The sequence below is a fragment of the Salmo salar genome, chromosome ssa28 (assembly GCF_905237065.1).
Source record: "Salmo salar chromosome ssa28, Ssal_v3.1, whole genome shotgun sequence".
NCBI classification, from domain to species: domain Eukaryota; kingdom Metazoa; phylum Chordata; class Actinopteri; order Salmoniformes; family Salmonidae; genus Salmo; species Salmo salar.
This window is the reverse complement of record NC_059469.1, coordinates 20,155,252-20,170,119: the sequence shown is the minus strand read 5'-3', so window position 1 is coordinate 20,170,119 and position 14,868 is coordinate 20,155,252. Positions and strand designations below refer to the sequence as shown.

The 14,868-nt window shown below is 40.1% G+C and overlaps 1 protein-coding gene and 1 long non-coding RNA gene across 2 annotated transcripts; both read left to right on the top strand.

The window, feature by feature from the left end:
- The first annotated feature begins 8,129 nt into the window (after positions 1–8,129).
- Positions 8,130–10,329, top strand: LOC123731448 (uncharacterized). The gene is made up of 2 exons (XR_006762575.1): positions 8,130–8,302; positions 9,838–10,329. It is a non-coding gene; the product is annotated as an uncharacterized lncRNA (long non-coding RNA).
- A 2,262-nt stretch (positions 10,330–12,591) lies between these two features.
- Positions 12,592–14,479, top strand: sf3b5 (splicing factor 3b, subunit 5). The gene is given in 2 exon segments (NM_001146634.1): positions 12,592–12,669; positions 14,009–14,479. A coding segment is annotated over 1 exon segment (261 nt). The 5' UTR covers positions 12,592–12,669; positions 14,009–14,022; the 3' UTR covers positions 14,284–14,479.
- The last annotated feature ends 389 nt before the right edge of the window (positions 14,480–14,868 follow it).

Below are 14,868 nucleotides of genomic sequence, written 5' to 3'. Positions count from 1 at the left end.
TTGTTCTCCTGACATCACACTCCGAGTGCCCTCACCTTCTCCCTGTAGGCTGTCTCGTCGTTGTTGGTAATCAAGCCCACTACTGTTGTGCCGTCTGCAAACTTGATTGAGTTGGAGGCGTGCATGGCCACGCAGTCGTAGGTGAACAGGGAGTACAGGAGGAGGCTGAGCACGCACCCTTGTGTGGCCTCAGTGTTGAGGGTCAGCGAAGTGGAGATGTTGTTTCCTACCTTCACCACCTGGGGGCGGACCTTCAGAAAGTCCAGGACCCAATTGCTCAGGGTGGGATTGAGACCCAGGGCCTCCAGCTTGATAATAAGCTTGGATTGTACTATGGTGTTGAATGCTGAGCTGTAGTCAATGAACGGCATTCTTACATAGGTATTCCTCTTGTCAAGATGGGATAGGGCAGTGTGCAGTGGGATGGCGATTGCATCGTCTGTTGCCTGTAAGGGCGGTATGCAAACTGAAGTGGGTCTAGGGTGGCCGGTAAGGTGGAGGTGATATGATCCTCGACTAGTCTCAAAGCACTTCATGATGACAGAAGTGAGTGCTATGGGGCGGTAGTCATCTAGTTCAGTTATCTTTGCCTTCTTGGGTACAGGAACAAAACAATCTTGAAGCGTGGATTCCGAATGGTCAGACCAGCGTTGAATGTTTCTAGTCACTGGTACATCCTGTTTGAGTTTCTGCCTATAAGACTGTAGGAGCAAGATGGCTTCGTGGTCGGATTTGCCAAAGGGAGGGCGGGGGAGGGCTTTGTATGCATCGCGGAAGTTAGAGTAGCAGGGATCGAGTGTATTACCCCCGTGCAAAGTGCAATCAATATGCTGATAGAATTTAGGTAACCTTGTTCTCAAATTTGCTTTGTTAAAATCCCCAGCTACAATAAATGTAGCCTCAGGATGTATGGGTTCCAGTTTACATAGAGTCCAGTGAACTTCCTTCAGGGCCGTCTTGGTGTCTGCTCGAGGGGGAATGTACACAGCTCTGACGATAACTGACGAGAATTCTCTTGCGAGGATATATGGCCGCATTTGATTGTAAGGAATTTTAGATCAGAAGGAGTTCCTGTATGTTGTTATGATTACACCATGAGTCGTTAATCATGAAGCATACACCCCTGCCCTTTCTCTTCCCAGAGAGGTGTTTATCTCTGTTGGCGCGATGCATGGAGAAGCCCGGTGGCTGAACCGATTCCGACAACATATGCCGAAAGAGCCATGTTTCCGTGAAACAGAGAATGTTACAATCTCTGATGTCTCTCTGGAAGGCAACCCTTGCTCAAATTTCATCTACCTTGTTGTCAAGAGACTGGCCGCTCCTTCTGCCACTTCTGCGGTGCCGTTGTTTTGGGTCGGCTTCTGGGATTAGATCCATTGTCCTCGGTAGTGGTCCAAACAGAGGATCCGCTCCGGGAAAGTTGTATTCCTGCTCGTAATGTTGTTAAGTTGACGTTGCTCTTATATCCAATAGTTCTTCCCATCCGTATGTAATAAGACTCAAGATTTCCTGGGGTAACAATGTAAGAAATAATACATTAAAAGGACTTGAAGCGAGGCGACCATCTCTGTCGGCGCCATCACAAATTTGTGACCTTGTTGCCGATAGGTGGACGAATATTAGGACTTCCTCCACTGCTTCTTCATTTATGTTAAATAGGTGTGTATTATGCATTTCCCGAATGAGTTTAGTCTACATTGTGCTGACTATGAGACAAATGAAGGGATGTGTTGAAACGGAGGAGAAATGTACGTATAAGAGGAGCCTCCTGCAGGGCGGTAAAAATAATTGTAGTACATATTATGATTTTCGGTCGTGCGTGCAATGATGTCAGAGGGACAAAAGCGTGTTCGTTCTTTCTTGTTGTATTATCCCAAAAGGGCGTGGCAGTTCCACCAATTAAAAATTACAGCTTTTATGGAAATTACATTCAACTTAATTTGAGGGCTCGTTTTATTGACTTTGTGGCTTTGTGGTTCCCATTGAACAAGTCTTGGCTAAATGCCTGTTGCAATTGTTAAACACTGCCTTGATATGTTAAAATTGACACTTATTATTGGATCAAACATGTCCCATTGTACAAAGAGCACATATTTGATTTTGTGTCTTTAGAGTAAATATAAATAGCATTTGCATGTACCCTTGTGATTGGCGTTCCAGACAGTGCTGAACAATTACAATCCTGAAAATCATACCCATTAAATATCAGAACAACCACCAAATATAAGGGCCAACTAGTTTACCCTGCATCCTTTGGACCCCCACCTAGGATTTCACATGAACTTGCTTATCGCCTCTTTATATTCGATTCTATTTAAGGAAATGAATACATTTATATATATGCATAATGATGTGGATTTGTGAATAATGTGTGTTCCATAATATATGACACAGTCCATTTTCCTAATCAGGGCCACCGTTTAGTAATAATCTAAACAGTGTAATCAGCTTGATTTCTCCAAAGAACCCTGACTGAAATATAATTTGCTTTTATCTATTCTGAAAACCTAATTAGAAGAGAATAACGAGTGTTGGAAATGAGAAGAAGTGAGACAATTTCAAATCCCAGGTGAAGACTGCTGATGTGGCACTTGAAATGAATTAAACATTTTCTCATGGAAAAACAATCTGAATGATGTGGATGATCATAATGGGATCGTATTTGCTATTCTCAAGCTCAAATGACTTATAGAATGAACATTCAACACATTTCAGTGTGTAATGGACTGCATTTCATCGTGTTTATGCATGGGGTTCTCATAGAATAAAGTGTATATTTATATAGTCAATTACACAATCCTTTCAATCGGTTGAAAATGCCAATCTTTATTTCTGGGCATTATCATGAGAATGAAGTTCAATAACAATACTTTATTTACTATCCTAAGACTTAAGATGGGTTTAAATTGCGTAGACGCAGGAACGACAGTCCAAGCTCTGACATCTCTGAGTTTTTCTCACACATCCGACGCACTTCCTGATCACAGGCCACACCAAGTTTGCCCCCACTGGTGCTTCGGCCTCATCAAGCAGTGCTTTAGAAAGACCAGAGTGAACACTTTGTCTGGGATTGCTGGTGTTGTGAAGGACACCACTGTGACAGGGGTCAACATCCCACAGCTGGTTGGACTGGAGGATGGTACGGTGATGGTGGAAGCTATGGCTGGCAACAACACCTGACTCTGTACTTCAGGCCGCTGCCACAGATCAAGCAGTACCAGCACTTCAGATGAAAATCATTTTCATTGTATTGCATGAGGTTATTCTTCTTATCTAAACTTGGGAGGTGAATTGATGTTGTGCAAGGATGTAATGTCTTCTGATTTTTTTGTTGTTGTTATTCCCTGTTTTACAGCTTCGATGCTCTGGAGCCTGGTGTTGTTGTCGCCTGGAGCAGTCGGACTGTCGGGACCAGGTTTCAGCTGCTGAGCAACGCTGACATCCTTCCTCCCATAGATGGTCTGCCAGTACAAGCACCACCTGGACTGGACACAGCTAGACAAACGTATATTTTTGAGAAGATCTGGGAGTTTTGTGAAGAAGAGGCTATGGACATCACATGCCCTGCACCAAAGTCAAGGGCAGGACAGAAACAGGCTCTCCGAATATAGATTCCCTTGTTCATGCGTGGTTTGGACGGACCAGTCATCAGCACTATCCGCAGTGCCTCTATTCACATGACTCTCTCATAACACACACACCATACGTTGCTGCTACTATTATTTTTTTTATCCTGCTGCTCAGCCACTTTACCCCTGATCGTATGCATATAACTACCTTGTCTATCACTGATATCGTTATTGATATTGTTCTTGTACATACTGTATACTATTTTGACACTATCTATTACTGATATTGCTACTATGCAGGTGACCATTTGGCTGTTCCGTTTACACCTTTTGTAGAGACCCATCCACTTAGTAAGACTTAGCAAAATATTGATATATAAAATGAATATTGATATGTGTGGTCGTAACATGATTTTGTGACACCACAACAATATCATGTGACCGTATCAAGTGTCCACCACATAAATATATGGCGCATCCACATAAATATATGGCGCATGCATCTGTTTATGTACTGTACATGTGCACCTCACTCAGGTTTCAACTCAGGTTGCATGGCCTTAACTTATGTATGGAATACTATGTGATAAGTGCATATTTAACGGTATATAAAGTATGCTAATGTACTGGTGTGAAGACATTTGGTCAGTGGTCAAAAGTACTTAAGTAAAAATACTTTAAAGTACTACCTAACTATTTTTTGGGGCTATCTGTACATTACTTTAGTATTTATATTTTTGCCAACTTTTACTTTTACTTTACTACATTCAAAATGAAATAATGTACTTTTTACGCCATACATTTTCCCTGACACCCAAAAGTACTTGTTACATTTTGACAGGAAAATTGTCCAATTCACACACTTATCAAGAGAATATCCCTACTGCATCTGATCTGGTAGACTCACTAAACACAAATGCTTCATTTGTAAATTATGTCTGAGTGTTGGAGTGTGCCCCTGGCTATCCGTCAATAAAAAAAAATTGGAGAAAAAATTGTGCCGTCTGGTTTAATATAAGGAATTTGAAATTAGTCATACTTTACTCAAGTATGACAATTTACTACACTGGATTTGGCTAGGGCCATAGCATTTCTTTCACATGACCCATCGATTTAGACAAGTGTGTCTGGGTAAGCGTTATCTAATGTTTATAAAATATTTTTATCTGGACACTTTCTGTTTACCTGAAATTTTTCCTTATTGTAGGCTGCTACCACTTTTAGCATTCATTTTTACTACACTACTCACTGTTTAGCACATGACCTCACATGTGAATCCTTAAAGAGATGGGTGAGGCTGGCTTAAGAGGGTGTGAACAACGCTTAATGGGTGTAGACAAAGCAGAGTTCTCCAGTAGGTACCAAGGCCCTTTTCTCAAAAGTGAGTTTACAAGTGTATCAACTTTCAAAGCAGAATTACTTTCCCATTGTTCCTCAAAAATGCTGTGTATGATATACCATTTTGTAGCTCCGAGTCTCTACTTTTATCCAATGTAAAAAAAACTATTTCAAATGTTGTTACATAAGACCGAATCCAGGTGTTGAGTCACAAATGTAAGCAAAGTTTGAAATGATTTTATTTAGTTAAATATGATATCTGTTTGGGTTTCTTGCGGTCAAATTGCAGTTTACAAATTGTTTGTAATTATGTTCCGGCCCCCTGACCATCCGCTCAACAAGAAACCGGCCCATGGATGAATCTAGGTGATGATCCCTGGTCTAATATGTAACTTTGTATTGTAAAAGTTGCATTATTTTTGTGTATTAACAATTTTGTAATCACAAGCGTTTTGACAAAATTCCAGATTTGTCTTAAAACAGTGGATGCTTTTAATGTTACCATGGTGAACATTGTATGGTGTGTACTTTTTAAAGGATTATTGTAAATTGGAAACTAAGTATGATAATTTCACTCAAAATATCTAAGTATACATTATATCAAATTACTCAAATTTTTATTACAAAATGAAAAATATGCATGATACTAAATTTGACATTTTTGTTAATCAGCAAACCGTTGTTTTTTAAAAATATACTTAAATTCTGAATCTTTGTATCATGATTGTTTTTTATAAGTACTCAAATATACCATTATCTATCAAGCACTGTAATAATTATTAATCTTACCTTTATCACAATATTTAATCCACACGTAGCCTGCACACCTTCCCTCACTATAATGCAGCAAAAAAAGGTTTTGGTTGAGATGCTCTGCATCAAACACTTTAGATCTCACATGAATGACCAATACGTTTTCCCCATCCAATCCACTTATCATGTCAAAGCTGTCAAAGCATTTGACATTGTGACTTGGTATCACATTTGGTATCAACAGGTGTGTTACAGCCGACAAGCCAATGTGTCATGCATGCTTTAGGTATAAAGGTCTTGTGTGGCTCAGTGGTAGAGCATGGTGCTTGCAATACCAGGGTTGTTGGTTCGATTGCCATGGAGGACTAGTATGAAAATGTATTCACTCACTACTGTAAGTTGCTCTGGATAAAGGCATCTGCTAAAATGTGAAGTGCACAATTTGAGACAGCTTTTTGTAAGAATGAACAATAAAGAGTACGGCTGTCCCCATAGGAGAACGCTTTTTGGTTCCAGGTAGAACCCTCTGTGGAATGGGTTCTACATGGAACACAAAAGGGTTCTACCTGGAACCAAACGGGTTCTACCTGGAACCAATAAGGGTTCTCTTATGGGGACAGCCAAAGAAAGCTTTTAGGTTCTAGATAGCCTAGAACAGTGTCTGATGTCAGTCTCTCCTCTTCCCTCCCTTACAGAAGAGCTAGCCTGGAAACAAAATGATGCCCAGAAAGCAGCAGCTGTTTTCAGTTATTGCCAGGTTTTTTATTACCAGACAGGGGACCTCCACCGGCTTTAGAGGGGCTATAATTTGATACTTTGAAATCAAATATTTCATGCCCTGTGTACACTGTTCACCAGTCCCTCTCTCTCTCTTTTTTTAGTCCCTCTCTTGTTTCTGACATGCTGTTCTGCAGTGTATACCTAAGGGAAATTAAATAGGAGTCAGCGTTTGTGTTTGGATTAAGAAAATATTCAGATCCATCGTTAGGGAAATCAATACATGGTTATGACCAGGGCTATGTATGGCTCTGTTTATGACTATTTATAAGAGGTATATTTATTCACAATTTACACCATGATGACAGTTTACATGAAGAATACATTCACACACAGAGCGTAACTCAGACAAGAGGAAGAGGATGAATTAGGCCTAAATAGATTTTTCAAAGGTTGGAAATTTTGGATTGGATTGATTGTCACTTGTCAGTGTGATTAGCTTCGTTGAGTTGAATGATAATGAAGGTTGTTACACTTGCTCTTCCATTAATATGACACGGTCTGCTTCAGACCTTATCCCAGAATACCAACTCTGTCAGATTTAAACAGAATCAAAGAGGTGGGTTCTATTGATAACCTCCTATTTCATTAGGGTGCCAATGCCTGTGTGACGGGGAGAGGAGAGACTCTGTGGAGTTGGGAGCTGTGTGGTAGGTGATATGAGTGATCAATTCAGTTGACTATCAAGCTGTTGTAGTGGCTCAAAAAGAGAAAGAGAAGAAAAAGAGAAGAAAATAAAAATGGTAGCATGTGGTTGAAATACGATTTTCTCAGTCTTTATGAATTAAGTGTTTATTCTGAAGATCTGTGAAAAGGGTAATAATCCCTTTTGGTTCCTCAAAGAATGTGTCAGATGACAGGCTTCAGTTTGTTTGTCTGTCCATTGATGTCTGGAGGCTGGAAGTAACCATCCAGGAATTGGCTTGCATCAACCTATTCTGTTCTTTGTTGGATTTCATTCATGGTAAACCTCAAGCCAATAAGTATAGCCACCTGGCTTGTTATAATGCTGAGGGATGGAGATGGAGAAATGTAACCAGTTCCAAATTCGATGGAGCCTATGGATCCTATGGGTGCATTGACTGACAGTCCATTACGTTAATTTGATAGTTACAAAGTTTTACAGCTGAAGAAAGCACCTTGTTTGAGGAACATCGCTCAACCAATCTGAGAAAATGTAGGTAACAGTTCTGTAATTATTTCGAGGTTGAAAATAACCTTGTTGTTTTCAACCTAGCATTGTCTTGCTCTAAGCCTCCTATATTTCATTACTATGGCAACACAGTCCATCTCAAAACGGCACGCTGTGACACTGCAGAAAACATAAGCACTTAGAAAAAAACACATTGAATGAGCAACACAGGCCCCTCGCTCTCATTTTAATTGGATAGTCTATTTTCAGATAAGTAAAGTGAAAATGATGGACTTTCATGGCATTCAATACATTTATGTGATGTTTATGTAACTGTGCTAAGGTTGTATGAATTGTGTGACTACAGTAATTGATCATGTAAACTGTGCTCTAAACCAGGGGCGCAACTTTAACTGGGGGGACATTTCGTCGCCCCCAGTTTTATCATTGGAATGTGATACAAAACGAGGCAATGGGGTGCTTTAGGACCATGCGGTCACCTCCGAGCAGTCGGGTAGGCTGTTTGGAGTGTTTATTTATTTAGGACCACACAGACACCACAGAGCGGGCTCACAGGCTGTGTGAAGTCAAAGCTTCTGGAAGGCTGGCTAAACCAGCATGGGAGAGTTGAGCATAGTTCAGTGTGTTTGTGTTGCACTCTTTCACCGAGTTGTAAAAGGAAGCAGAACAAAAACTGTCTACTCTTTAGTTGACTGATGTAGCTGGCAAGGTAACTTCTGTTTAACTTAATAGAAAGAAAAAAAACCCTAATGTTTATTCGCAGTGCTGAGCTAGTATTGTAACTGACATGTAACGTTAGCTAATGTTTCATCCCCTATCGACTGAGGTGAATAAGCTATGCTAGTGAGTAGCTACCACAGTCAGGTTAGCGCTAGCCTCTAGTTATCTGTCAGATGGCAATATGAGGTGGCTAATATTACTATCCAACAGTAGTTGTTTGTATGGAGATGTTTTGTAACCTTTGTTCTGTCACGTTTCAGAAGTAAATGAACTTGGCAAGCTTTCACCAGTTGATGTACCGTTGGAGAGAGAGCTGGCCAAAAGTTGGCTTTCATTAGCTATTATTTTTGCCTCAATCAAACAATTCAAGATTTATACTTTGACATTTTATCAGTGCAATGTGAGTTGTTTAGTCAACGTGGCATTATTTATCTGTCAGCTTACCTAGCTAATTCTCTACATTTGACTTTATTTACCTAGGCAAGTCAGTTAAGAACAAATTCTTATTTACAATGACAGCCTAGGAACAGTGGGTTAACTGCCTTGTTCAGGGGCAGAACGACAAATTTTTACCTTGTCAGCTTGAGGATTTGAACCACCAACCTTTTGGTTACTGGCCCAACACCCTAACCACTAGACTACCTGCCGCCCCACTTACACAATAATAAACAGCTTCCCTGTCATGGTGCACAGTAGAGGTCTGTGGGACCGATTTCTTCATTCCCACCTGCCACCGCAAGAACTGGTGCCAAACCCAACCACAGTCCCGCAATGTTATTTTAAGCATATGTGACACAGCTTACTTGCCAGCCATGGTCCTAGCAATTTTGTGCCATATAGGCAATATCAAATGTGCAAAAATAACTTAAGAAATAGGTTAAATTACCAGAGATTCTCACATTGCCCTTACATTACTCAGTCACCCCTTGAACTTTCACGCCCAACTAGGAGAGGTAGGCTACTGAAGTTGAAGTAGAGAATTCTGAGTGTGTGAATAATGCAGAAAAATATGTGTTTTTAATACAATAGGTAGGCTAACGCAGAAAGAGGACCCTTTCAAAATAACGTGTGGGACAACAAATATATTTTCATCCCAAAGTCGTCTCTCTGACCGCCCACTCCCACCTGCAGCATGAAAAATGCAGACCGCGCCGCAATGATCTCTGTCGGACCCGCCGGTCCCGCAGGCATCCTGCAGGAATGCAGCCTTCTAGTGCAGTCAGTACCCAACACTATGCTCACCGTTTCTTAGCAGGATCAGATGATGACAGGTGTCCCAGTAGGGTCAGACAGCCAGGGAAGACCAGTCTACAGAGTGAATTTTGCAGTGTATTCAGTGAATGATACAAAGTTCCATCTTGAATTGATGGGTAGACCTAGAGTAGCTACAGGACAGTAGCTTAAAGCTACAGTCTGGGATCTGGGAGTAATGGTCATTTCAATTATTGAACCATTGATTATATTCTTGGATAAAATAATGTATAAATGTACACCAAGGTAATTCTTTGTCATGCCTCATTTTAGGTGAGAGGGGTGACAGGGGTCTCAGCAGAGTCAGGCAGCCAGGGAAGACCAGTCCGTGACAGACGTGAGGTGCATTTTTTGCCGAGACAACACTTTTTCTCTCTATCCAGCAAACACTGGACAATACTATTTTAAGGCAAACCTCCAAAGTTGATTTCTAAACGTTATCAAGGGTTGATAGAGGCTTTTCCCAATGAAAAATTGTAAAACAAAAACATGAGGAAGACCTGGGAGATGCTATTGATGATGTGTTATTAAATGTTATTATTCTGCTGGATGTTTAAAGCACAAAAAGGGACATATTTGCATATATCTTGTGAAGGTTGAAGGTTGGCTGAATTTTGGCAGAGTATGTTCTTTTATCTCAGAATATCTACAGATTCTTCCTTCTCCCTGTTTTTGTTTCCTTGGAAATGTTGATACTGGAGACTGTTATCAGAAGAAACTGTGTAACCTAGCATTTCTAGTGGCTAATAAATGCATTGCCATTAATTGGAAGGTTGGTTATCCTCCCACAATGTATGGAAGAAATGTCAAGTTATGTACAGTATCACTAGATTTGTTTTAAGATTAAGGGTATACTGTGTAACTTTCATAAGGTTTGGATGCCTTATATGGAATACTGAACGACAAAAGGAGTCTGTATTGAAAACATGCCCACGTCAGGGGAGATTTAGGCAATCCCTAGCTGCTGGGCTGCTCAGCCCTGGCCCTGGGGGTCTGCTGTACTGTTATCACTCTGGCCTTGGCCTAACACACCTAAAAGCAATAATGAATGTTTCACTAAGATCCTAAAGCTGAGTGGGGTGTGTTGGGTTGGGTTGCTACAGGGCCGTGGACCTAGGGGCAGGACAGGGTGACCCAGCTATTTTGTGTGCAAGTAAAAAAAGCTCTACAGTACTATTATGCCTATGATATGAATTATTTGGAGGGTGTACTGTTTCTGTGTGTTAATGTGTAGGTCTATGTGTGTTTTCATTCAACTTTTGTTTTCCAAACCTTTCCCTTGAGACATAACAACAACAAAAAAGGACGTTGTTTTGGGGAGAGAGTTGAGTTATTGACTAGACTGGTGGGGGTCAGACGTGTAGGCGGCTCTGGTTGGCTGGGCGGTCTGGCTGAAATTTGATATAGAGAATGTCTCAGAGACAATCAAAAGTTGTCTTTGTATTTTATTTGTAAGAGTTGTTCATTTGTTAGGCTATTGGTTAAAGGTGCAACACAATATTGATTGTTGAATTATCATGGATCTAGTTCAGTCTTATCAATCACTTAAACATATTTGATAATCTCTTACCTAGCTTAATGACTGTGGGCATTTTTGCTTACTTTTGTTGTTCTAAATAGAGACGGCTAGAAGGGCCATTGGTCATATTAGATTGTGTAGAAATGCAGGAAATCTGCTTTAGATGCCCACAAAAATGTGATGACCCCCTGCCCAGTTATGTCCCACTCTGCAAATAGCACTGCTGGGTGATTTAAACCGTCATAGTCAATCAATCAATAATATAATATTACTCTTAGCAGACATGTTTATTTTTTATTTACAATATGTAGAATCTATGAGAATAGAAAGGTTCAGAACTTTTGTGAACCAGCACAGCACAGTTGAAAAATATATGGGAAATATAAATCAAAACTGGAAGGTCTTCAGAGATAGATGGGAGGGGTTGAGTGGAGCTGAAGGATGGGACTAAAAACAAACAAAATATAAATATTGTAAAATATACTGTGTCCGTAAAATGTATATAGTATGTATAAACTGGAAGTAGAAGCATAAGTGTTGTTGTCCATTAGTTTACTGCAATTGGGGGAGGGATGGTAGGGTTAGGGGAAAATAATAAAGGAAAATATATATTTTAAAATATATATGGATGATTGGAAATTATGCCGACAATTACATTGATGGAAGCCGCAATCTATCTGCAATATTAAAGCTGATCTACCCCCCACCCCCATAAAAAATGTATATGATTTAATCACACCAGCCTTCTGAAAGGTAAACCTTATGTTACTGTGATAACTATTGAAGAAACAGTTCCCTCTGTCAGATGAGTTATCCTCATAAATGTCAATGTTGGAGCTTTTTGCATCAATATTCATTACATATAGGTGGCTATGGCGGCAAACCATTTTCGCATTAGCTTCACACAGTTTTGCATCAATATTCATTACATATAGGTGGCTATGGCGGCAAACCATTTTCGCATTAGCTTCACACAGTTTACAGTAGATTAGCGCCCAATTGACCTTCCTCTCTTGGCTTGTAACAGTTAGGACTCAGAGACTTTACGGACAGTGGACAATTAGATGGACCAGAAAAGGGAGAACTTTGCACTTGATGAAATATGAATTAGGATTAAATACGGACCAGCACAAATCAATAACTACTTATGGATACTCCCTGTTCAATGAAATAAGATCCTGGTTCACATTCACAAGGACGTTTTAAAAATCGTTTTTGTTATATCTAGAATTGTATGTGATTAGATATTATATTGGATTCTATATTACAACTGTATAATTATTACACCATTACAATATGTATGATTGTTATGCAATACACTCAATTGGATTGATTTCAATCAATGTTCAATTGAACAAATTAATGCGTGCATCAAATCAATAATGATCACGTTAGTACAAATAAATGGTGGTAATGAATTACATACGAATATAGGATCTCTATGGGGCTGGCTTTGTTTCTCACCAGACATTATTCTATGTTACCCATACCGGACGTTCTGATACCTTTCCGTTTCCTCTGCGAATGACGCTGACCTGAAATAATCAACATCGTCGTACACATTTGAACAAAGGTCTTGATTTTGTGTAAGAAACGTTATTGCAGATTATAATCAAACTGAATACATAAGCTAAAGAGATTGTTATTTTCGAAAACGCTTGCTAACTTGGAATAATGCTAGCTAACATTAGCTTCACTCGCTGGAGCTTAAACAATAGGCCTCAGTTTAATTTCAACTAATACTTTCAATTTTGTTAGTGTTAACTACTTGTTACTCACTAATCGTTGTGATAAAAAGTCACCCGTGTTTAAACGGCACAACGTGAAATCATGTGGCAATGTGATCCTATCGGTTCTAGGCCTAGCTTGCTAGCACTACTAGCAGCTAGTTAGCAACCAGGATTTCTAGGGGTATGTTACTAGGCTGGACATATTACATTTTTAACGCTTTTTTTCTGATAACGATATTATTGCATCCGCCGTGGAGCGGCGGATGCAATAACCATATTTTCCAGCTGCTTACCGTCGTTTTGAAGTAATCACGGAAAAGCAGGCCTTATTTTAGGGCATTTCAACCTGCCAACTCCTATTAGTTACATTGAGCACCAACTCGCCTTCCGAGCGTTCTATTCGCAGTTTAGTGTTCTACGTCCCAATGCCTGATTCGCTATTGTTGTTTATAGTTAAAATGTAAACAACAAAATGACTCAATGAACTCTCGAGGGCGTCCCATTGTTTCCTATTGTTTCCTAAATATCTCTCAATGTGTATATTTGGATTGTTTTCAAATCAGACGTCATTTTAATCTCGAGAATCTCCTCTTTCTAATTATGTACGTCTGGGCAGCGAGCTCGGTTGTAATCGATCACTAGACCAGAATAGTCAGTTTATTTTAGCACAGCTTGAAGTGTATCCACTTGCGCTGCGGAATCGCTAGCTTTTCGGGTGCGGGACTGGTAAGAAGCTTCCGGAGGGTGGTCACGTGTGCTATCAAGGCAGAGGTCCTGGGTCCGAGCTTGATGTGAGCCAACTCAGGAGGAAGCGGTACTCTAAGCAAGCAGCGTGACATCCGTTACACCCCCCCATGCATGTAATGTATGCGTACTAGTAGAGTTCATGCAGGGGTTTACATGTTTTTTTCTTCGCATGTCAGGTGATATAAATCACAATGGCAGTAAAAGTTTATTAATACTTTCCTGTGGATATTTTGTGTTACATTTCCAACGACATAATGCCAGGTGGACAACCGGCAGAGCATGTTCAAATGACAGTTTATTCAACATTCTGGCTATACAATGCACGTTACGAATATTTCCCAACCTAATCAGGAAGCTATTGCTAAAAGGTCAGGACACCAGCAATTGCCAGGTAACATTGGCCAACTAATAGCTACATGCACTGAAATTATTTTCCTTTCTTGTGTAGACTTTTGCCTGAAGATGACAGACCGCTACAACATTCACAGCCAGTTGGAGCATCTTCAATCTAAATACATTGGAACAGGCCATGCGGACACCAGCAAGTGGGAATGGTTGGTGAACCAACATCGGGACTCGTACTGTTCATATATGGGTCACTTTGACCTGCTGAATTACTTCTCTGTTGCTGAGAACGAGAGCAAAGCCCGCGTGCGCTTCAATCTCATGGAGAAGATGCTGCAGCCCTGTGGCCCACCTTCGGACAAACCTGACGATGCTTAGGCTAAGGAGTTCAACTGGCAGGATGTAGAAAATGTGGTTTTTACTGTTTGGCTATCCATCATGTTGATAAGAAGTCATGTTTGAGATGCATGAAATGGAAGCAATGTTGACAGACAATGAATCAGTTTTCCTTTTCCCCCCCCACCCATTTTGATATTTGCCTTAATAATTTGCATTGGAAATAAACATTGAAATGAAGTGGTTGTGGTCAGGTGTTATTTGTCTTAAAAAAATTGTCCACTTGCCTGACCTCCATCTTGTCGTTACAAATGCCAGTGAGCATTGAGAATGATAATTGTAAAATGTTCTGTATATTGTTGCACCCCTATAAGAGCTTGTTGTCAATCACTTCAACAGTTAACTAAACATTTACTCTTAATGGTTTTGATTAAATTAATTCCCAGAACTGGATAGTGATGAGTGCAGACATGGGTGGAATATGTCAATACTTGAGGTGCGCATTATTTATCTTGCCTGGCATGAGGAGTTTGGGATTATTTGAGTTTATTTGCAATTTGAAAAAGTACATATACAGACAGGACATGCATAAAAAAATGCTGTCAAGCATAAGACAAAGTCAATGAC